Source organism: Trachemys scripta, chromosome 10, assembly GCF_013100865.1.
Source record: "Trachemys scripta elegans isolate TJP31775 chromosome 10, CAS_Tse_1.0, whole genome shotgun sequence".
NCBI lineage: Eukaryota > Metazoa > Chordata > Testudines > Emydidae > Trachemys > Trachemys scripta.
Window position 1 is genome coordinate 15,019,808 of NC_048307.1, and position 25,584 is coordinate 15,045,391.

The window sequence follows — 25,584 nt, forward strand, 5'->3', positions numbered from 1 at the left end:
ATATATATACAAATATACTCAGATGTCAGGGGTTCCAAAATCATGTCGTTATTTCCCAAACCCACTTAGACTGTACAGTCGCTCTTCAACCAAGATCACATCCAAAATCCCATTTATATTTTATATATGTATTTGAATTGAAATATTATACATTGTAATCCATAGTAAAGTTGCACGGATGAACACTAAAAATTCACACTTTCTGCACACATTGTAAACTGTCCCTCCCTCCTACTATCCTCTACTTAGAGCGGGTCCTTAAAAAAGGCATATAGCAATGAAGTGTAAGACTTTTAGACTGACCACTGTTGTCTTCTCTGCATGAAACCATTTAGTTAACTATTTTTCATTTTCAAAATCCATCTTTCAGTTCCACCTGCCACCATTCCATCCTTTAATAATACTTCAGGGTAAGGGAAGTAATTAGAAGTTTAGTAGGCATGGTATATGAAAAGGTACTAACATGTAATCAGTTAGTGAAACTGAGAAATAAAGAGACCAAATATTGGTAGAGATATAGTTCTAAGGTAGCAGGTGTTTTTCCTCTAACAAAAGGATTGCTATTCTTTTATGGCAGAGGCCACAGAGCAAAAGAGTCACCTCTATTTTTTTACTCCAATATGCAATAGCCCTTTTAATATTTTTTATCCACTTCTTCACAAGCAACATTTCCAAGGCTTGACAGTAGGTCTCTATTCATTTAAAATTACCACGCTAGTCTGGATTGCCATAAGATTAAAAAAAACACAGCTTGTTATTGTATGAAGTGAATAAGGAAACAAACGTAACCTTGGTTTTATTAAGTAGGTCAAGCATTTATATTGTATTTGTACTGGATTAACTTGAAGAATTTCATGCATCAGATTAAGAAAAAGAAGAAAATAATATTCAATTCAAATACTGAATTGCTCTACTGTGACCACATGTAATCATTTAGTTTAGGCTCATTAGATACATGTATATCACTACCCTGGATAGCTGAAATGCAGGGAACAGCTAGTCTGAAATAGTAAATGAAGATACTTGAATTGGAAGTATATTAGAATTCAAATCCTTAAACCAGTTAAATATAAAAATGGCAATATTTCTACCATCAGTGTAAGAACAGTCCTGACCTATAAAAATATTTGTGATATACATTAAAAAATAGCCCAGACAAATGAAGTGCTTGTAAAAGATGTCAAAATGACAGTCTTGAAGACCGTATTCTTCTATCCAGCACAGGTGTGGTTATTCAAGCTCTCTCATACTTTTCATGTAAAGCAAACTATATTTTACTTTATAAATACTAACTTGCACCAATGCACTGCATTGAACCTCGGAAAGAATCTCAAAAGGTCCTTGCCTAATGTGCATAAATGTTTATTAGCCACTCATCTAATTAAAAACTAAGTTTGTAAAGACTTGACAACAATAATAAAATCTGCTGGTATATCATCTTGAATCTGGGCTTTAAAATTTTGATCATGTCCTTTTTTTAAAAAAAATATCAAAATTCTAAAATCAATGCTTAGTAATTAAGAGGTCAAGATACCTGATCAAACAGATAGACTGTGACATCATCAAAGAATGTTACTGCCTTTTTCTCACTTTTCCAGTACTCTGAGGGCCTGTCATGTTTAAGAGATTCTGGAAGTTTCAGCAGGCTTCTCAGATGTTTTCCATCATCTTTATCAGAAAGTATCACAGGCACTTGATGCACAGTTTCATCTTCACTGTCAGAGCTAAGACTACGCAAATGGAAAGTTCTCATATCATCCTCAGAATCATCACTGTTTTCATCTTCTTCATCTGCATCATCTCCATCCTCTGATGAATCAAGCATTCCAGAAACAACAAGTTTACCAAGGTATTTTCCTTCAATATCTGGCTCTTTCAGTTTAGGTCCTTCAATGTGGCACAAGGATTTTTCAGTATCAGTTGAACCTGAAGGACTGTGTATGTTATTAATAGTCTTTAAGTCTTTGCATGGAAGAAATTCTGAAGTATTAGTGCCAACACAAGAGACATTTTTGCGAGATTCCTCATGTAGTTTAATTTCACCCCTATAGTTTTGTTCAGAATTCACCGATATTTGCAGAGTTTCTTTACTCCATTTGTCAGGACACACCTGCATCATTACATCTGTTTTCTGTGTCCCCAACTTGTTATTTAATGCTAACTGTGTGTCTAAATTACTGGGGTCCTGGTAATTCTCTATTTGACTGTGCTTTGATTGTATATCTTCAAAACAATAATAATCTTCAGTTTTATTCTCTTCCATGCTGGAAGAGGTACTACAAGTATCTACTGTTAGTACTGTTGGTTCTGCTGATTTGTTTACAGTCTCTTCTGTTTTTTTGTCTGGCTCAGAATCATTATCAGAAAAATAGGCAGAGTCCCTGTAAGAGTTCTGATTTCCATTAGCAAAATTCTTTGTGGTTATTTCAAAGTTACTATTGCTATTTATTGAATCTGAGCAAGCTGTTTCTGCAGAAACAATGATTACTGGATTGGCTGGCAAATCACTAGCTTGCCTATCACCAACAACACATGGTGTAGTGTCTGTGTTAGACATATCATCAACAGTAAGATGTGAAGACCATTCTGGAGACTCCAGATTTTCAGTTTCATAGCCACTATCAGCAGGTTTATCAGGTGGCAAAAGTTTCTGGGGACTTTGGGCCCCTAAAGACTCTAATACCTCATTCACATCTAATGAATCCATAGAGTCTGGTGTTTTTATGGACTGTTCCATAGTCTGTGAGGGAGATGATGAGCTGTCTTCCAACAGATGATCTTGACTTGCAAGGTCTGATGAAATGCCAGATATTAAAGTCACTTCTTTAGGAGTGTCGCTATATTTTTGAAGATGATTTGAAGTTTCATTGTTGTTCTCCAGTAAACCCCCATCATCCTGTTCAAATGCAGAACAAGTCTTCTGTAAATCATAGTTCACAGATTCCTTATTAGTATTTCCTTTCTCTACACCAAGGTTTCTCCCAAAAGTAATTTCATCATAATTAACAAGGGTTTCATTTTTTATTTGTCCCTCAGGCTCTTCAATTTCAAGTGTGACACCATAACATGAATCATTTCCAAAACTTTGATTTTTGGCATTACTGGATAGTATTTCAATGGAGGCATCTTCAATGCCTTGTTCCTTTCCTTGACAGAGACTATCATTAATACTGTGGGATGAATTTTTATCCACTCCTACATATGAAAATTTACCACCACCTTTCAGTATGGGGAGGTTCTGATATTTATCTTGTGACTTCTCATCTGTTACAAGTGAAGCAGAAGGAACCTGCGTTTCTGCAAGAGACTGAAGCAGAACATTCACATCTTCATGATCTTCTTTGTTCCCCGTTTTTAAATCATCATGCGATAAAGAAAAGTCTGGTGTATTTTTAGCCAGTTTTAGCTCGATATCCAGAGAGTTCCTATTTGATGTTTCGGATATATTTTTAAAATCTGTTTTTTCTGATTTTGGCCTGATATCATCACTGCTATCTTTGTTAGTCAATATCCCCTTTAATAAATTTTTCTCTTGAAGAAACAGAAAGTTATCAGAGAGTTCTTCTACAGATAGCATGCTAAAATCAGACTCTCTCATATTTTCATATAAGGAAACAGCCTCATTTTCAGAAACATGACTAGAACTCTCCTTATCAAGATAACTGACTGCTTTTGATACCTCTAGACTTGGACTTAAAACTGTTGGCTTAAATTCTACATGAATATCATTTAGTTCAGTTAAGTCAAATATATTTCTGTTATTTGTCAATTCCTCTGCTCTGTCAATATCACTAAATATATTCTGGAAAGGGCTTTCAGGACCATTAGTAACATACAAAGCCTCATCTTTAGGATCTCTGTTATAGTGGAAAAACTCCCCATCTGTGCTGGATTCTTCAGCATCAAGATCCTTGGGAACCATGAAAAGAGTATTTTTGTCCTGTACAATTTCTTGATGATCAACTTCTGTTGTTAGCACAGCTGACTGATTATCAAAATTCATGCTACTGCCCCCGTCTTTTTCTTCTAACTGAATATAGTAATCACTTCCAAGAGAACGTTTGTGAGCATCAAAAACAGGAAGCACCCCAGGTACATTAAGAGATGCTTCCTGACCACTTTCATCCTGTGCTCCAGACCGTTGCTCTGAAAGTGACCTTTCAAAAACCTCAACTGGAAAGAAAATGTTTGTATATGTCATTGCTTCATCAGGATTCACCTGACCGCATTCATCAAAATGATCATGTTTAGCTGCCTCCCAGATATATTCAAAGCTGAGTCCCTGACTTGTTTCAGTTACAGTGAGGACTTCTTCCATTTCCTGGCCAAGTCGATCTCCTGTGAAATGATCTAGGATTGGAAATGCAGAGTTATTTGATTCTCTATTGGAAGTGTTTGGTTTAAGAGCATTCCACTGCTGTTCAAAATCTATCTGAGAGTCCCTTTGGCTTTGCATGCGGAGATATGTTAAAAGTCTGTGTACTTCCTCTGCTGTTGGTCTCTTATCTGGAGGTAGCCAGCAGAACTGTAGAACTTCATACCTGTGAAGAAGAAAAGGATATTTTCAACAGTTACAATATACAAAAATAACTGCATTCCCCTTCCATTCACTGCATGGACGGGCTACACTTTTCAGTTCATTACTTTACATCAAGCAATTAAACTCAAGATGTTTCCTTTTGTATTAGTATATTTTGCAAAAATGCTTTCCTTATCTGTTGCAATTCCTTTTGCTTGTTAGCTAGAATCACTTTTCCCAAAATATATGAATATGCAGCTCTTCTGACTTATTTTTGACAGTATAAAAATTACAATGTTTGAGAAACCTCGAACAGTTCAGAGGTTTTTTTAAAATAGAAAAAGAGTCTAAAAAGAAAATTACCATCTATCAGAATATGGCTGTTCCAGATGTGGCTTAGAGAGTTTAACGAGTTTCTCTTTTATGACCTGGATTAGAACTTCTCTGTCAGAAAAGTGTGAATAAGGCTGAGCAGCATTGTCAAAAAGCTCCCACAATGTTATACCCAGTGACCTGAAAAAGAGAAGTGACAGTTTTCTATTAAACATTTTTTTATTATTTGTATTGACATACTATATAGTAGCCCCTCTCTTGTGCTAGATGTGATACACACATGCCCATAAAAGATTAAAATCAAGACATGTTTTGTTTTAAATGATGCACATCAGAGCACCTAGACAACCCTACAGATGCCAGCTTTTGGCAAACCCTCCTCTACTCAAGAAGCATAAAACAGGTGTGTATATATGACAGCTCCAATTCAGCCTGTTGCTAACACAACAAAAATCAAAATCCTTAGCCTATGGAACATAAGAACCTTAAGGGAGTTCTACTATACAAATTATTTTTTATTTAATTTCTGTCCTGGTGAGGGTCAGCCTATCCCACTGCATTGAACAAATTTGCTTTAAGTGCAAAGTGCAGCATTTCTTGCTCAGCTGTGTAAAATAAATGTTATAAACAACGTCACAATGAGTTATGGCAGAAACACATACAGCGACACCTTAACCCTCATCCTATCTAAAATGTCTATTCAGAGCAATTTATCCCTTAAAATATGAGGAACTACCACCCTGGCCAACCTTGCCCTATCTCTGCAAAAAAACCAGAAATGTTAAAATACCAGTAATATTAAGATCTGATGCTTACCTATAAAAAACAACCACCACCACCCTGAAGTATCTACCATGTATGATGCATAGAATACCCACCAGAGTTTCACTTGGGATGCTTAAAGTTTAACTGCATGGGCTCATAATAGCACAATGTCTTATCTGAGGATCTGGCATGTAAGATGAACAGATATTACAAACTGAGGCTTGGAGCCATTACTGTCACAGGCCACCTGCTTTCTGACTAGTGCAATAAGCAGGAAATCAACTTATTCTACTATTCAATGCATTTTATTCTACTGTCCAGGTACAATAGAAAATTAGGATTTTGGGTAAAATCTTGAAGAGCACTTAAGTGACTCAGGAGCCAATGTCCCTTTTTCAAAGTAATTCAGAAGCCTAAATATCACTGAAATAAATGAGACTTTGAAGATAGAACTTAGGTGATTTTGAAAATTTTACCCATAGCATAGATTCCTTGCAGACCATGTTTATTAATCCATGGCAACAACCAATGCAAATGGGAGCAAGTGAATGTATTTAACTTCACTTCTCTGAGATGAATGGTATAGTGTGGAACACAAATGTTAAAGCTCTAGTGTAGTGTATTGTGCCAAGACCACATGTGACCCATGGATAATATTTTGACCACCACTATCAAAACTTTTACATTAATCAAGGACAGTTACCTTAATGGCTGAATAATTTGCTGTTTCACTTAACTGCTGACAAATGTTTGCCTTATATACAGCAAGTATTTCTTTTACAACTGAAATGTAAAAACCTGTTCTGCTAAATATATTTCCATAATTTTATTTTGATGTTATAACCACTTAACTGCAAATTTAGAGTGTTAAGTACAATTTCAAGCCAATAAAGATTAATCTGAAAAATTCCTACAAAATGAACAGAATATTAAATCCAGCAAATCAAGCCAACAGTCAGTCCATTCAGTGCATTCTTTACAATGAAAATACATTGATTAATAATTGTGTATTTTATACTGAAAAATGTATGAACTCCAATTCTTTCAAATATTTAAAAGTCTACTACATACCATATGTTACTATACTTGGTTTGCTCTGCTGCTAACAATCTGTCTTGAAAGCTTGTTACTAGCTCAGGTGCAATCCATCGAAGAGGAACAAACTTCTTCTCATCTGTCTCAACATAATCCTCCTAGTGATGACAAAAAGAAAACCAAAATAAAAGCTAATCCAAGGTTTATGCTTTCTAGGGGCTTCAAGGTTTGTTTTTTAATTTGTTATATCCCGGATTTCTCTCATTAAAAGAGGTTTGTAGCCTCTTCCTTTCTTCTCAATATTTTCTTTCAGTAGAAGGGCAAGTAAATATTATCTGAAGGTCCTTAAATCTTTCTATAAGATGATTACACAGAGAATAAGTGATCTCAGCATCCTTCTCACCATAAAAAATTAAGGTAATTTTCTATGCAGCACAGAGGTCCCTATTGAACAAGAATATCTTCCACAAGTGTATATCAAAGTTCAATTAATTTGTATTGAGACAACAGTTCTCAACATATTAAAAACATTTAGAAATAGTTTGGTAGCTAAAATACTTTGAAAATTGATTAAGAAAATGAATTTCAATAGACATTCCCTTCTCCTCCCTCTACCCAATTTGTTGAGTATAATAGTTTGAATTAATATGAAATATTATGAACACTTACATTTCAAACAATATTTTTAAAAATTTATCGTGTTTTACCTTGAGTTTAATGCACATCTTGTTTAATAAAAGTTTAACTTCTACGTCATCCCCTGCATTCTTTTATTTTAGGACTCTTGTAGGATGGGGCATACAAGCCTTGTTGACTTTTCCCCAACATGTTGTGTTCATCTATGTGTCTGATCATTCTGTTCTTTACTATAATTTCAAACAATTTACCTAGTACTGAAATCAGGCCTGTAATTGGAAAGATCACCTCAGGAGTCTTTTAAAAATTAGTGCTACATTAGCTTTTGTGACAGGGTTGGGCCAGATGGCTAGGAGAGTGATAGAAGGCAGGTATATTAGCCCCAGATTAAGCAGGTCCCTTTTCCCTAGGTAAGGTACAGGGGCAGTTCCAGAACAATCAGGAACTTGCTGGAAGCAATTAAGGCAGGCAGGCTAATTAGGACACTTGGAGCCAATTAAGAAGCTGCTAGAATCAATTCAGACAGGCAGGCTAATCAGGGCACCTGGTTTAAAAAGGACCTCACTTCAGTCAGTGAGGCACACCCAAGCAGTGGGAAATGAGAGGGCATGCTGCTGGAGGACTACAAACACTATCTGGCATCAGGAGGAAGGTCCTGTGGTGAGGATAAAGAAGGGGGAGGCAGCCATGGGGAAGTAGCCCAGGGACTTGTAGCTGTCACACAGCTGTTACAAGAAACACTGTAGACAGCTGTGATCCACAGGGCTCTGGGCTGGAACCCGGAGTAGAGGGTGGGCCTGGGTTCCTCCCATCCCCCATATTGGATATAGAGGAGTTGACCTGGACTGTGGGTCCCACCAGAGGGGAAGTTCCCTGGTCTGTCTCCCAACTCATTAGGTGGATGAGCAGAGACTGTGGGGATTGTTCTCCTTTCTTTTCCCCATGCTGGCCAATGATGGGGTTAGCTGAGTGAACAGCAGGTTTGAGCCACTAGCAAAAGTCGCCAAACTGAGGTCTGCTGTGAAACTCTGAGGCGAGCAAATCCATCGATAAGTGCAGGACCCGCAGAGGAGGAACTTTGTCACACGTTCCTCCAGTCATCTGGTACAGAGGCTGATTTAAGCAATAGGTTACATACCACAGTTAGTTCTGCAATTTCATATCTGAGTTTCTTCAGAACTCTTGGATGAATATCAGTTGGTCCTGGTGACTTATTACTGTTTAATTTATCAATTTGTTCCAAAGCCTCCTCTGCTGACACCTCAATCTGGGACAGTTCCTCAGATTTCTCACCTAAAAAGAATGGCTTAGGCATAGGAATCTTCCTCACATCCTCTGCAATGAAGACCAATGCAAAGAATTCATTTAGCTTCTCTGCAATGGCCAGGTCTTTCTTGAGTGCTCATTAGTACCCAAGTCAGCCAGCAACCCCCACTGATTGTTTGGCAGTCTTTCTGCTTCTTATGTACCTTTTTTTGCTGTTAGTTCGTCTTTTACTGGTTGCTTTTCACATTTTTTTTTTGGCCTGCCTATCTATACATTTACACTTGACTTGCCAGAGTTTATGCTTTCCTCAGTAGGATTTGACTTCCAATTTTTAAAGGATGCTTTTTTGCCTCTAACCACCTCTTTTACTCTGCTTTTTAGCCATGGTGGCATTTTTCTGTTGGTGGGTGTGTGTTTTGGTAATTGGGGTATACATTAAGTCTGAGCCTCTATTATGGTGTTTTAAATAGTTTTCATGCAGTTTGCAGGCATTTCATTCACAACTGCTCCTTTTAGCTACATTTAACTTCAAGGGGAACTACACAAAAATGAGGACGCTATTTAAATGCTTCTTTGGTCTTTTTCTCTCTCTCTTTTTCCCCCCCCCCCTTCAAGGATGTTACATTTGATTACATTGTAGTCATTACCACCAAGTGGTTCAGCTATATTTACCTTTGGACCAGATCCTGTGCTCCACTTAGGACTAAATTAAGACTTGCCTCTCCCCTTGTGGGTTCTGAGACTGACTGCTTTAAGAAGCAGTCATTAACTGTGTCTAGAAATTTTATCTCTGCATCCTGTCCTGAGGTGACAGGTACCCAGTCATTATGGGGTTAGCAGAAATCCCCCATTATTACTGGGTTTTTTTTGTTTTGTTTTGTAGCCTCATCTTCCTGTGCATTTCACAATCTCAGTTTAGTCATGTTAAGAGCTCTTTATCCACTCATCAGTTCTCTAATAAGCGATGTCATTGTGTTAACGTTCAGTTAAGTTTTATACATCCTGTACTAGTTGGCTTTCATATATCTAATTTGTAAAGCAACTGATCAAAATCATAACCCCATAAAAGCAGTCATCCCATAAATACTGGTTTGTAACCTTAATGGGTTCAGTCCAAATACACTTGATATATTTAAATTTTAAGCTGCTCTGAATCTCTTTAAAATTGATTTAGGCAAAGAAAACAGATACATTGACTTACCTTGTATCTACTGAATCCTATTCCATAATCTCCTACTTTTACATTTAAATCAGATGTAAGAAAGCAATTCCTTAAGGCTAAATCACTGGAAAACAAAGAGTACAGTAATGAGAACAAAAACAAGACAAAAGGATATTCAATACAAGTTTGAGAGAAAAATCAATAGCTTGACTAAGGTAATGAAATTAAATTTGGCATCAGACTACACCAGAACTTAAAGACCAATTATAATGTTAAATGCACAAATCTACAGAAATTGCAATCACAAAAAGTAATTAAGTATATTTACATGCCCTTTTTCAGTACTATTCTTGTTTACATTTTCAATGCATTTCGGAAGCCACACAAGCCAACAAAAGATCACATTATGTTGCACTGGAACAGTGGAGATCATTTATGCTTCTGTCAATCATTCTTCTAGAGGTGTAAGTTTAACAACTGATGTACTAAAGCTATCCATCTCTCTTTATAAAGAGTAGGTATTAACAGACTTATTGGACCAGATATACTTTTATGGTACATGGAGCTCCAAATGACTCCTTATGCCAGCCCACCTCACTATACCTCCCAGAGCATTCACCAAAGGAAAGGCAGATGGTGATATCCCCCAGTGAAAGCAATGCTAGTGCCTGCTAAGGACTCCTCCCAATGGAGGAGGCTGCAGAGGGGATACTCTCAATCAGGGCCTTCTATAATCTGTCACTGACCAGGAACTAGCCTACTATGTACGTTATACACAGGGGAGGTTGTGGTTAAATTGTGCTGCCACAACCGGAATTTGTCATTATGCCCTGTGTGTGAAGTTAAGGTATTAGAAATCTGAGCAATCCTGAAATGAATTTATTTTCTTGTCTGTAATTCCAAAAGATGAATATTTTGCCATCAATGTTTTTTTTTCCTTCAAGAAACTTTAAAGCCATTCTACCAATCACATGGCTACTTTGAAGGTTCCCACAGTTACTGTTTGGGGGAGGGGGGAGAGAATCTATTAATCACAGATGTGGGTCATTTTAAAGCATGTTCTTAAATGATAGCCCTTCACAACATATTTTAGGTATCAGAATTATCTGAACACCTTTGAATGTGACAAATCTAGAGACAAAACGCAAGGTCATTTAAATCTCAGAATATTGGAAAGTGACAGCACATTGTGCCAAACTAAAAATAAATGCCAGGATTTCCAATAATGAATAATCAGTGTGGTTAAATAATCTAATAGTATGATAACTTTCTGATATGTGTTGCTGAAAATGACCACTCTGCTCCTTTAAGCAGGGAGGCAGGGAATTTGGCTGGCGGTATGAAAAGAACAGTGCTTTAAGGCTGGGGTGCGGGACAAGAGGTCAAACTGCTGCAAAAGGGGACAAGGGACAACACTGACTCATCCCCTGGAATCCGGATGGGCGGAAGAGTTTAAAAGGGGCAGCCCATGCAGTGAAGCCCCCTTTTTACACAGAGCAGGCTGAGGCAGCACCCATGCTCCTTCTCCTTTAGGTGCTGAAATACCAGGTTTGGTCTACGCCTGCTGTGGGCATTGCAGTAGCTGCCCCTTTTTAGAGGGGCCGGGAAGGAATTTTCCCCTTACCACTAGATTGGCCTAGGTGGATTTGGGGGTTTTTCACCTTCCCCACAGTGAGTTTGGGAAGAGCTTTGCTGACATGTGACATGAAGGGCATTAGGCGATGTGTCACAACTCATTATATAAGTGGGGTGGATGTTCAGTGCAGGTACTCCATAGGGAAGGTATACAGTGACCAGAGAAATGGCTTGGTAAAGGACTTAAAAAGGTGGTGTTGATTAAAGGAATGGAACCGAGGGGAAGGAGCAGTTGGGGCTCCTATGATTGGTACATCAGGGAGCCAACTCCCCTTTCTTATTGCCCACCTTAACCCTCCTATGAGGAGAGTGGAGGGTAAGGTCCCAGCAATGGATTGGCTAGGGCACCTGGATGGAAAAAGGGGTGGGGTGAAGGGCGCCTGGCAGAACCCTCCCTGCTGAGGGAAGTTATGGAATAAACATGGTGTTACCCACGCTGCACACTTTTATCTGCTGGATAGTCCCAGACATCTAATAATAAAGTTGTGGCCCGATTAAAAAACATATCAAATGTCTGTCTTTCTTTCAGTATAGCCGGACAATAAAAAGTAATGAACTCGCTTTGTTGAGCATTATAAACAAAGTTCAAAATGCAGCAGTTACTACCCCCTTGTGGTCCGCTGTAATTATGCATGCTCTTAAAAAAACGCTCACCCTACACAAAGCTGTTTGTAATAATGGATGTTCAATCATTTTATGCCACTGACAAGAAGTTATGCATCATATGAGTCCTCAGTTCTTCTACCCTATCTAAAAGAACCCTCTTACTTACACACCTAACATTTCATTTCTGCCATAGTAACAGTTCCTGTCAAAACTGAAGATACAAATAATTTAGGTTTCAGATACTAGATATAAACATTTGAAATGGTTTTCAATAGAAGTACAAATTTGTTATACAAATAAGGAACTAATCAGTGTTCTGCATAATGATTAAGTTGCACTTAAATTCCTGTTCATATAAATATACTATCCATTGAATTTAAATATCCATAAAAAGGCAATTTATCAAAGCACAAAGGAAAAAAGTAGAGGTGCATAGAAGTTGTCTCACAAGAAACAAACTCAAAAGCTTAGAGAAACAGCACCACTACTCATATCCAGTTTCCATTATAAATTCATCACAGGTACACATGATCAGTAAGGTAGCTATAGCTGCTCCAGCTAATGATAGTAAGTAAGTAGCAGTTGAAGAAAAAGACTCCACATAAAAATATTAGCACTTCATTTTTCACCTTTAAGCTGGGGGAACTTGTTCCCCTTTGACAATATCTTTAGCAAATGTCATCACTTGACAGACAACTTGTCAATGCATTTTAAGCATTTAAATTTACACCCATAAAACAAGAAATTTCCATCTAATTTCAGGCAACTATAGCTGGAAAATAACCCTGGAAGAAAATATTAATATAATACAATTCTAGCTGCTTGAATTTACCACTAACAACAAAATCACTGATGCTGGAGCTTTACCACATACTCTGACAGCATCAGGATAGTGTTGCCAGAAATAAACATTTGCAACGACAGTCTTGCAGGTCCACAGGCAGTTATCTACCAAACTTAGCTACATTTTGCAAAAAAAATATTGTTCATTTAATAATTGCAAACCATTGTTTACAGCACTATTGGTAGTTAAGACTGGTGGTACTATTATAAATCATTATTCAAAACTGTTAAATACAGATTAAAATAAAAGCTTTCTACTTGTCAGGTAATCTTAGAGGATGTAAGAGCCATCATCTACTCATCCTCAGTTGAGGACTCTAGTTTTTATATTCCAGCCCCTGCTCTAAAACAAAACCTTTCTTATCCACTACTTTCCTTCGCTGAGGGAAGGGATGAGTTTTGGAGCTCATCAATATTATTCCTAATCTGCTGGAGGAATTGTAGCAGTGACATAGAAATCATAGAATATCAGGGTTGGAAGGGACCTCAGGAGGTCATCTAGTCCAACCCCCTGCTCAAAGCAGGACCAATACCCAGACAGATTTTTGGCCCAGATCTCTAAATGGCCCCCTCAAGGATTAAACTCACAACCCTGGGTTTAGCAGGCTAATGCTCAATGATACTCCCAGTTTCAAGGACAGAAATATTGAGCCCTGAAGTCAAACGTAATTCTCCTGCAACTTCATACAGTAGGTCAAGTCAGTTGTCCCCACTGCTGGGGCATCGTGGACACATCACCATGAAATTGGTATGAGATGCATGCCTTTGCTTCAATCGTCATTAAAAAAGTTACTCACTATTAACAACAAGGGGGAAGGAACACAAGCTAGAACTGTGAAAGAACAGGTTAAGAATAGATAAGATATGTATTCAAGTCACCAGGGCATGATGAAAGTCATCCTAGGATACTGAATGCAGTAATGGAAGCAATCTCAGAACCGTTAGCAATTATCTTCAAGAACTCATGGAGGATAGGTGAAAGTCCCAGCATACTGGAGAAAGGCAAACATAGTACCTATCTTTAAACAGGGGAACAAAGAGGACCGAGGGAATTACAGACTAGTCAGCCTAACTTTGATATCTGGAAAGATACTGGAACATAACATTAAACAATCAATTTGTATGCACCTAGGGTATAATAGAGTTATAAGGAATAAAGAGCATGGATTTATCAAGAACAAATTATGCCAAACCAACCTATTTCCTTCTTTGACAGGGTTACGGGCTTAATGGAGGGTGGAAGCTGTGAGGTGATATATCTTGATTTTAGTAAGGCTTTTGTCAGTCCTGCATGAGATTCTCATAAGCAAACTAGTGAAATATGGTCTAGATGAAGTTACTACAGGGTGGGTGCACCAGTGGTTGAAAGACCATACTGAACAGTTATCAACAGTTCACAGTCAAACTGGGAAGACATTTCTAGTGGGGTCCCGCAGGGGTCTATCCTGGGTCTGGTATTATTCAATATTTTCATTAATGGCTTGGATAATAGATAAAATTTGTGGATGACACCAAGCTAGGAACAGTCACAAGCTCTTTGGAGGGCAGGATTAGAATTCAAAACACCTTGACAAATTGGAAAATTAGTCGGAAATCAGTAAAATGAAATTAAATAAAGACAAGTGCAAAGTACTACACTTAGGAAGGCAAAGATTAAATGCATAAAATACAAAATGGGGAATAACTAACGAGGCAGTAGCATTGCTGAAAAGAATCTGGGGGTTATAGTGGATCACAAATTGAATATGCGCTAATAAAATGCAGTTGTGAAAAAAGCTAATATTCTGGGGTGTTTTAACTGGAGTGTCATATGCAAGACATGGGACATAATTATTCCCTTTACTCAGTTTGAGTGGTGTGCCCAATTCTGGGCACCACACTTCAGGAAAGGTATGCACAAATTAGAGGGTGCTGAGGAGAGCAACAAAAATGATACAAGGTTTAGAAAACCAGACCTATGTAAGTGAAATTAGGCATGTTTAGTCTTGAGGAAAGAAGACTATGGGGGGATCTGACAACAGTCTTCAAATATGTTAAGGACTGTTACAGAGAACAGTGAGCAATTGTTTTTCATGTCCACTGAAGGTAGGACAAGAAATGATCTGCTCAAACTGCAGAAAGGGAGATTTAAGTTTGCTTATAATTAGAAAGTTTTTCCTAGTATCTTAGTTAAATACTGCAATAGGTTGCCAAGAGAGATTGTGGAATCCCTGCCCATGGGCGTTTTTAAGAACAGGTTAGCCACACTGCGGGGGGGGGGGGGGAATGGGATAGATGAGTCTTGAGGTTCCTTCCAGCCGTACATTTCTATAATATAATGCATTATATTATCTGTCTCAAGCTAACTAGTTGCATTCTTGCAGTATAATAATTGTGGGATTGGGCAATATCCCTGTACAGTTTTCTCTGACCGTAGTAACCCAAAATTCTAATTCTCTATTTTCTTTGCCTATCGAGGCACTTGCCAACATAATTCTACTCTCATATTTTCTCCTTTTTCTGTGTTTTGCACTATCTGGGAAAGAGTACACCCCTTTAAAACTGGTGCATAGTGGGAAACACTTCATAGAACTGTTACCAGAGAACTCTCAGGCTACCTCTATATTGCGAGCTAGGGGTGTGATTGTATACACAAACATGTGCTAGCTCAAGTCTAAATAGTAGCACAGCCCCAGTAGCACAGGAAGTGGCAGCAGAAGCCTGGCTAGGCTATGCCAAGTACATACCTACCACTTTCAAATAGGTTTGTGTGTGTCATGATTCAGCTGTGACTGCTGCCATCACCTATGCTATCTATCCTTGTGTTAGCTTGATGAGAGCTAGAGTGAGTATGTGAACACAAGCTGGGGAAATAACACTTCTAGCTTATAGTATAGACACAACCTCAGTCTGATAGAAGCTGCGACAGAGGAAGTATTTAGAAGTGAAGGAACCTAGTTGAAAGAACCAAACTCTGTTAAATACGGTCTGATTAGCTTCTGACATTCTCCTCTCATAGTGTTTTATAGTGTTTGCTTTATTATAAAATGGGTTTGAGTATTTTGCAAGCATCTTGAGTCCATGCATCATATATTAAGAGCTCCAGGATCCCAATGAGCATATTTCAGCTCCACACAGCAGTGCAGCCACTACAGCTCCAATGGCTAAAGGTAACCCTGAGAAAATTAGTCCTATCAGCGTTGCTACTGATCACTATAGAAAAAATCTTCAACAGCTAGTCCTTTATCCAGAACTAGTAGGAAGTCTTGGAGTGGCAACAGAGTATTCCATTGAATAAATAATTTGGAATGCCACCATTTTGTTCCTGGCCCTACTTCATACATTATACCTTTGAAATGGTCATCATAACAACTTTTCCCACCAGAAAGATTATGTAAGAAAACAAGGAAAGTTGGACTAAGTCTTTCTTTTGCACTTAGACATGCAGTTATGTTGCAAGAATACTTCATAACCAGGGCTACAATCTGAAAATAAAATCCCACTGATATTATCGATCTTTTTGGGAACCAACAGAATAAGTGCAGCTGGGAAAGGGAAAAATATCTCAGACTGAAACCTTACTAGATAAACTATTGTTAACATCAATGGCTTGCAGCAACTACTGCCAAAAAAAAAAAAAAAAAAAATCTCTGGACAATCTTGTAACCAGGTTAAGAACAGGTCTAGAGACAGAAATCTCCAGATGATGCAAATCTGTTAAAAGACCTACCAGCTAAATTACCATTCATCTGGGAGGACCGTTTGTCTCAATCAACTGGCTGTCTTGTTGAGATTGTGCAAGGTGGACAGATTTGAATAGATAAGAGATGGTGGTGATGGCCAGTTTAACATCATTTAAGTTCTTGATTTCTGTCCTTGCTTGTTCAGATAAGAATTCTAAGCACAATGCCCACCTGCCACTTAGTTTCTACATTAGTCCTATTAGGACAGGATGCTGTTTATTAAATACAGGGCAGGTGTTTGGCTTAACCTAAGTTACTAGGCCTTGACAGGATGCATCCCAATCTAAGCCTTGCACCACTTATGACTGGCAGTGCATTGTAACTGCCTCTGATCCTAGTTATCTTTTCCAATGTTTGTATTACTATCCCAGCTGGTTACTGAACTGGATCCAGAAGATGGCAAGAAATTGGGAGAGCACTAAAAATAGTGTTTTTCTTCACTTGATAGTGAAGAATCAACTTGCTCAAGGTTCTTATGATCTTGAAGCAACTATGATAACCTTGACCAGTCATCCAAACAAAATGCATGAACATATGCATATTCTTCTCACAACTACCAGGACTACAGTGCAAACCCTGGGAACAAACATTAGAATAAACGGAAATTCCTATTATTAGAAGTATTCCAGTTTTGGAATTAACCAGAAAAATATGGTATTTTGCTGCATATACACATCTTCAAAATATTCTGGTGCCAAATTATTTCCCCGCACCCTCTAAACTTAAGCAATCATGGCCCTTAATTTTTTTAAGTTCTTGCAAGCAAAGAATACTGTGAGTCAGCTCAGGCTGAGGATCAGTAATACCTCCCAGAAAGGTTTTGGGAACATTATACTTTTTGGATCTACCACTGGTACTACCAAACTAAAATAAAGTATTAACATGCAAATACTAAATAATTCATTGTGTGCTCTCCCACCATCCCAGTCATGAAAATCCACAGTTTAAGCACTACTTGGGATGCTGAAGAGACTGAACCAAAAGCTCTGTTAAAGTATCCAAATATACACATGCCTTTGGCACCTGACTACCTTATCTGAAAAACGGATGCCTTGTGTTCTATTTTTAACTCTTAGTCATCACAGTCTGTGGTTAGAGCTCAAGAAGCATGCCACCTCTTTTTTTGGGAAAGGGGAGCAAGGACTTGGCTTTGGTACATTTAGGGTCTTTTGCTCTCTCAAACAACCAGAAACGTAACATGCTCATGTATGTGCAAAAGGCATCCTCGAGACATATGCCACTTCTGGAGAACAAGGCATAGTACTTTCTTAGGTCACAAACAAAAATAAATTTGGTCATTTCAGATCTGTCTTTAGTGAACATTTACACACACAGAATCACCACGTAATTTGGCACACTGACAGTCTGATCAAAAAGAACACAGGACTGGAATAGCAAGGGAATTTCAGGTCAGGACAGAGATGTACTGGTAAAGCTTTGTGGGGAACTTGCACAGCACTTGCCTGAACTACTAGCCTATCTTCAGGAGCACCAATTCAAGTGTTACATTATTCCACCTAAATCAAACCTCTTGCCATAATCTTGTCCACAGACCTATTACCATTAATAAAGAGGTTCACTACAAATGTTAATAAAAATGAATTAGATCTATTTTTATATGATCAAAATCCCAGTTAGTAAAAGGAGGAGACACTGAGTACAAATTAAACCACACCACCTTTCATATTTACTACTCCCTTCATTCATCTCCCTCCTGAAGTCACTCCAGTTGGCCCTCAGTAGTTCCTGTTCAACCAGTTTAATAGTTTCCTCATATCCAAAAATGTCAACTGCAAGGTAATTCCCATTCCAATATCTCCACATCAAAGCAATAGTTAACACAGGGCTGCTTTTCAGACAACCAGCTTGTTTACAGTTTTCTTTCCATTGGAAAAAGATTAAGCCATAGTTAACACTTTCAAGTAGATTTGGTATCTAGTGCTCTGTTCTGAAGCCAAGAGATATTAGATGTACAGATAGCAGGGAAAAAAAGTCTGTTCATAAATTGATGCATCTGCCTGGGTGATAAGAGTAACATTCTATATTGGTAAAACTAATGAATATATGTGCACAAAGCAGTTTAAATAAAGATAATCAGTATGGGCCTGTACATTAAATACATTGAAATTATTTTAAAAATTGTCATCTATTATTTACTTTAAGTATTTTATTATTCTCTCCAGGAGCACTCACAATGTGTTTAACACTTAAAGTAAAAAAGATGATCCCTGACCTGAGGAAATCAAAGAGCAATAAAAACAAAAAGGGTTAAAATGAAAAGAAATCCCATTATTTCAAATGTTTCATTAGACAATGTATTCCAATGTAAGCAAAAAACACAGACACACAAGCCAGGTACAATGTATAATTTAAAACAGACAGACTTCCTGTAGGTCATAAGATAGGAATGGGAAAGTACTTAAGACAAACCTGACATTTTACAAACTGTGTACTTCCATAAATCAAGTCAGCAGTTGGCATCAACTATGTAATATCATTGGTAGTATGAATGAACTTACAAATTATCTATGCCTCACTAATTCTGACACACAGGTACAGACTAGGAAAAAAAATCAAGTATCAAATGACCCCTAACTTTAAAATGCATATTCATCATATTCCTGTAACAGTTGTGACACCCATCCATTTATTTGAGTTGTGTAATTCAATAACCCCTACTTTTCTCAGCAAGTAAAAAAGATCAGATAAGCAGAGGAACAGATTTACATTCACAGCCAGCTTTACATTTAGGTTTACTTCACTCACTGAGAGAAAAAGTGGTTTCTATTTTCTAGGTTTGTCTTTATTTTAAGATGCATGTTTGAGCTACACATGCTGTTTATAACACTGCCAATACACCAATGGAAGCACCTCAAATTCAGGGTTGAATTGGTCCAGTGGCATTTAAGCAACATGTTGCATGGGAAATCTTGAATCTAAGGAACAGAAAGTCCCAGGCTTCTGGCCAATGAAGGCTGGGAATGGTGTGTTATGTTAGAACTACAGCTACAGGATCATAGACAGGACTTGAAGACTGCCAGATTTGCTATTTCAGAATGTACAACTAATAAACACAGGAGCAAGTCTCTCCTCAATTAATCTTGTTTCTTAAGATGTTCCCTTGTATTTAGTTTCATCATACATGGATGAAGGTTTCTTAAGTTTGACATCTCCACTGTTCCACTTTCAAACACTATTCCCTGCACTAGATGCAGTTCAGCCAGTAAGGAAAGGAAAAATTCCATATTACTTTTTCCAAAATTAAAAATAAATCAGAATAGATCACTTTCACAGATTACTTCATATAATCTTTTGAAACTCTAGCTATTCAACTCTGATAACTGAGTAAAAATGTAATTTGAAGAAAATGTTATAAAAGTATGTTGTAAATTAAGTGGAATTGCACCTGCTTAAACTGAAGCTGAATTTGGCTCAAAGACCAATTAACCTTACCTCCTCACCCTACAAACAAAAAAAATGGCAAAAAGAATTGGATCCAATGCAAACCTTTCACCTTGCAATGCAATCTTAACCAGTTTACTCCATTTTAGTAATGAAACTGATTAATGGTTGCATTCAAGTTAAAGCTCTAAGTTTTAAGAGCTTTCATAATAAAGTATACAGCTCTATAGCTAAGTCTTGCACTTAACCTGTGATTTTAAAAAAGTGACCGCAATTTTTGAAATGACATGAAAGCAATTACCTTGAAGTTACTTCCAACTATTTTCTAGTTGGGCCATGCTGTTTTGGGACATATATATTTTCTATTGCACTATAAACTGGCATTTTTAGGGTTAAGATTTGAGGTATGTAGTAAGATCTGATAGTATGCAGTGTCTGGAATCATGAGATTTAATAAGCTTCATTGACAATACTATTTAAATAGATGCTAAATCTTGGGGAAATTCATTAAGACAAAATGATTCTGAAATTCTTGCTCAGTCAACTTCAGCAATTGTTGACCCTTAAGTGGATACAGGGATCTTCTGCAGAATATAACCATTACATACTTTCTTCATACATCACAGCAATGCACCGGATCTCAACCAGGTGATGGAGGAATGTCTAGAGACCATCTCAAACTCAATTTTTTTGCAAGTTGTTTGTACAACTATTTCTTCCACATGGTAGCAGAGACATCTACTTCGCCACTTGGCGTCTAGTTCTGCAGCATTTCATCAGTTATGAGTTATAGGATTTAAATACTACAATTTAGTTTCCAACTCAATGAATACAAATCAACTCTTCTTAATGAAGGAAAATATCTTCTAACTGATTCAGAATCATACCTTATAAAATCTCTTCTTACTTTGATACATATTGCTTTTATTTCAATCACGACACTTAAAGAAAAATTTGCATGAGTTTTAGAGTGTAGCATAACAAACATTCTTATTTATTGGGAAAGCATACCTATGCACAAAATTATGTTTATGCATTATGGCAAGTCCAGCAGCAATCTCACACGCCATTCTCTGTAGCAGCATTATTTGTGAATCTCCATTAATATGTTCCTGCTCGTTGCAGAGATAGGTTTTTAGGTCACCCTGTAAAACAAGATGGAAATTCTTATCAACTGTCTCTTACACTGGTTGCACCCAGATACTTAATGAAGAAGCAACAAGACATTACTTGATCCTCATTAGTCAACAAGGTTATGATTAGTATTTAAAAATAAGTGCGTGCTTAATAAAGAGTCTCCTCATCAAGTTTCGAGTGTCTATAGGTATTCTTATAGAAGGCATCTAAGGCATATGATACTTTTCTTTTAAGGGTATTTCATTTCAAGTCATTCAGTAGTTAACACTCTAGATCACTTTTTCATATGTATATAATGTACAGCAATAATACTTAAAATGAAAAATATGGCTTGATTTTCACACAAAGAGATTGGTGTGAAGCCATCTAAAGACAACATTCAGCAAACCAGCAGAGCTGACCTTGGAAGTGGGGAAAGACAAGTGATCCCCAATTGGCCAGGTCTTTCAGTGTCAATTGCATGCCTTATTTGTCACCTTCCTAGTCTGAGTAGTCAGGTACCACAGGAGGGCAGCATGTGGATGGAACCTAGGTAATACTGTGAATAAATGGTACACAGGTGAATAAGTCCATAGGAGGGCTCCATCTGATTTGGTTTTTGAGTTTGGACCAGATGTAATAAAGGAAATCATATAAAAATGGTAAAGTCCTTGCCATAAACTCTGCTAGAAACAGAGTCATTTTGCAATTGAGAAAACAGTTTACAATAATTAACGTGTTCTTAAACATTCAAACAAAATTAACCAGTTTATCAAAAGTCTCTAGAAGCAAGAGTACAATTAATTGTATCCAGTAATAAAGGTGAAAGTCTAAATCTCTCCAAAATGACACTATAGCTCCTATGTTTGGATTTAGAGAGTTACCAGCACCAGGCTTCGTAGTGCTAGTTTTTGGTATACCACAATAAGATTCAATTCAACAAATAGGTAAAAAGCACAGAGAGTAATTCATTTCAGGTGGGGCTAGCAGCACCACCTAAGCCTGCCCAATTCTTCCCATTACAAGATCCAGTTTCAGTTATTTATAACTTTGCCAGACCTAAAATTTCAGCCCAAGTCGTTGATGCCCAGGTGTATGCCTCAGGCTGAAGTTTTCCAAATAATTTCAGCCAAAATGGTTCAGTTGTTTCCAAGAAGGAAACGCAGGTAAAAATATGTTTTGACCATCTTAAATTCTGGGGACCATTTTTTTAAAACAGCTCTGTACCATGTGCTTTGAATCAGTGACTTGAAATTTGGCAGGGTGTAGCTTATGTGTCAGGTATGTGTCTAAATTTGGCCAAGTTATAAGCCTTTGAAAAACTGCAATTCACGTGATAAGTAGAGACTTTGATTTTAGCAGGTAAAATCTTCAAAGCACTTCAAAAAACCAAACTAACAAATTCCGAGGACTGGTAGGTAGGGTTCCATGGGAACAAAATCTAAGGGAAAAAGAAGTTCAGGAGAGCCAGCAGATTCTCAAAGTGACAATATATAAGGCACAACAGCAAACTATCACAATGTGAAGGAAAAATATGAAGAACAGTAAGAGGCTTACATGGCTGCATCAGGAGCTCTAATGACCTGAAAATAAAAAAAGTATCCTACAAAAAGTGGCAACATGGAGAAATTACTAAAGACAAGTACAAAAGAATTGCACGAGCATGTAGGGACAAAAATCAGAAAGGCTAAAGCATTAAATGAATTACAACTAGCAAGGGACATAAAAGGCAATAGGTTCTAGAAATACAATAGGAGCAAGAGAAAGATGAAATAAAAATGTAGGAATGATGAGAGCAACAAAAATGATTAAAGGTTTAGAAAACATGATCTATGAGGAAAGATTTAAAAAACTGAATACGTTTTATCTTAGAAAAAAAGAAGACTGCAGGGAGAACCTGATAACAGTCTCCAAATGTGTTAAGGACTGTGATCCATTGTTCACTATGTTCACTAAAGGTAGGACAAGAAGTAATTGGCTTAAATTGCAGCAAGGGAGATTTAGGGAAGAGATTAGGAAAAAAATTCTAACTATATGCAAAGTTAAGTATTGTAATAGGTTACCAAGAATTTAAAAAGAGTTTAGACAAACTCCTGCCACAGATGGTTTAGGTATACTCAGTCCTGCCTTAACATGGGTGCGTGTGGACTAGATGACCTCTCAAGGTCCCTTCTAGCCCTACGCTTCTATAAGATTCCATTTGCTCTGAGCATATTTGAGCCCCTCTCAGCTTCTACCATTGACCAGACTGCACATGCACCATTACATAATGACTGAGCATGCTACAGGAGCAAAGTAGAGCTCTGCTGGGGACTAATTTTTAAGCCCAGCCCAGACCCAAGCCTACATGACTCAACTCTTCCCCATGAACTTAAGTCAGTGCCATTGTCACCTCCTGCCCATGGGGTTGTCCCAGTGGTGGCTGCATGCCCTGTTCCTCCCATCCACCATCCCCTGCTGCACTGTGTGTACTGGAGAGAGAGAGAGAGAGGTGCTGAGACTCCTCAGCACACTCACTCTGCAGTGCGCACAACATAGCAAGATGTCAGCAGCCAGCAGGGCATGCAGCCACCACCGTACCAACCAGATGGGATCTACTTGTTTTCCCACCTGACCCAACACTTGCAATCAGATTTGAGTTAGGTTGCAGGACTCTAGAACAAAGCAGGGGTCTTTCCCTGTAATGGCCACTCTGGGATGGGCACTGCTTCTCCTTTACTCTCAATGACTCTCTCCAGCTGGACCTCAGGCAGCATGGAGGACAAACCAGCCTGATTTCAATACAAAGGGAACAAAAAAATAGACCAGGGAGAGTGAAAGGAGTATACTGAGACAAGGAGCCTACAAAGACAGACTGGGAGCTGCAGAGGAAGAGAGGTGAGATGGGATATGGAAGGGTGGGCAAGGAGCCTGCTGAGCTGGGAAGGGGGAATGCAGACAGGATGAAGAGCTGGTGTAAAGGGGAAACTGTGTCCTTCATAGCAATACATAATACTAACCCAACTACAGTTCTGTAATCCACTGAGCCAGTATCACCTACATTTTAAGGTGACCATTTGAAGTTTAATTTCTAGCACAAAAATACATTTGTCTTGTTTATAAAGATATGAAGTCGCAACTTCAACACTAAGCTGCAATAAAATTGTTATTAAATCCAAATATGTGTCTGGTATTTATCATTTTAGGACTAATCACAAACATATCTTCCAGGAAAAGAAATGGTAAACAAAACTAAGCCCTTCGCAGCTGCTGATCTTTAAAGACTGTGCATGATTAAGTTTCGTCTTTCAAAACACTGGTACTTGCAGTCCTCCAAACTTCATATATATCAACCTGGTTCATTTCCAAAAAATGAAAGTCAGTGCAAATGATATCTATAAACTCTTGATTAGAGATTTATGCTAAGCAAAGAAAAGGTCTCAGCATCAACTAACATTGTCAATAGGCAGGTGATAATAAAAGGTACACAGAAAACAATACCAAGCCAAACAATACCTTATCAACTCAAAACATTTTAGTGATTCATTTTCACTAAGGGTTTGGGCAAACAATATGACTGAGTAGTAAAAGAAAATGAAGCTCAATTTACTATTTAATAAGTTTATTTTTGTATATTGTGGAAATAAATGTCAGTTATCGGAATTCTGTTGGGAAGGACTAGATTAAAGTACAAATGCCAAAGGCTTATGCAGAAACAGCTGTTTTAACTGAATTCAAGATGAGCTTGTAAGTTATCTAGGGCCTGGTCTACACTGAAAAGTTATATCAGCATAGCTATATTGGTCAAGGGTATGAAACAAAACCGACCCCTGGCCAACGTAGCTATGGCAACATAACCTGCAGTGTAACTGTAGCTATACCAACAGAAGAGGGAATCCATCAACAGTTAATTTCTGGGGAAGTGGTATTCATACACCAACAGAAAAACACGTTCTGTCAGCGTAGACTGCATCTACACTATGGGGCTATGCCAGCATAGATATGCTGACATAACTATAGTGCTATAGTCTTTGTAGTCTTTTATAGGCATACCCTACAACAATGCTGGGTGTGCACACTGCTCCAGTCCTGCAGAAGGTAAGATACTCCTACATAATGATTCATTTGGAACCCAGCCAGGAATGCAACATACACTTATATTCATACTTAGGTTAAAATGTCACTAGAATTAGTTTACTCAAAGATCTTAACTGGTTGTATGTTATATGAATGCACAAGTTGAAAATCGTAGGACTGGAAGGGACCTCGAGAGGTCATCTAGTCTAGCCCCAGCACTCATGGCAGGACTAAGTATTATCTAGACCATCCCTAACAGGTGTTCATCTAAGCTTTTAAAAATCTCCCACAACCACTCTAGGCAATTTATTCCATGCTTAACCCACCCTGAGAGTTAGGAAGTTTTTCCTAATGTCCAACCTAAACCACCTTCCTTGCTGCAGTTTAAGCCCATTGCTTCTTGTCCGATCCTCAGAGGTTAACGAGAACAATTTTTCTCCCTCTCCTTGTAACAACCTTTTATGTACTTGAAAACTGTTATGGTCCCC

At 37.9% G+C, this 25,584-nt stretch overlaps 1 protein-coding gene across 1 annotated transcript in view; it reads right to left on the reverse strand.

Annotated features, from left to right (window-relative positions):
- Nucleotides 1–25,584, reverse strand: part of LMTK2 (lemur tyrosine kinase 2) — a 50,950-nt gene that overhangs the window by 7,401 nt on the left and 17,965 nt on the right. The window contains exons 6-10 of the mRNA XM_034783451.1: nt 20,936–21,069; nt 9,756–9,840; nt 6,689–6,810; nt 4,883–5,032; nt 1,535–4,541 (exon numbers count right to left, since the gene is read on the reverse strand). Of these exons, the coding sequence (XP_034639342.1) occupies nt 1,535–4,541; nt 4,883–5,032; nt 6,689–6,810; nt 9,756–9,840; nt 20,936–21,069 (3,498 nt within the window). The remainder of the gene's footprint in view (nt 1–1,534; nt 4,542–4,882; nt 5,033–6,688; nt 6,811–9,755; nt 9,841–20,935; nt 21,070–25,584) is intronic.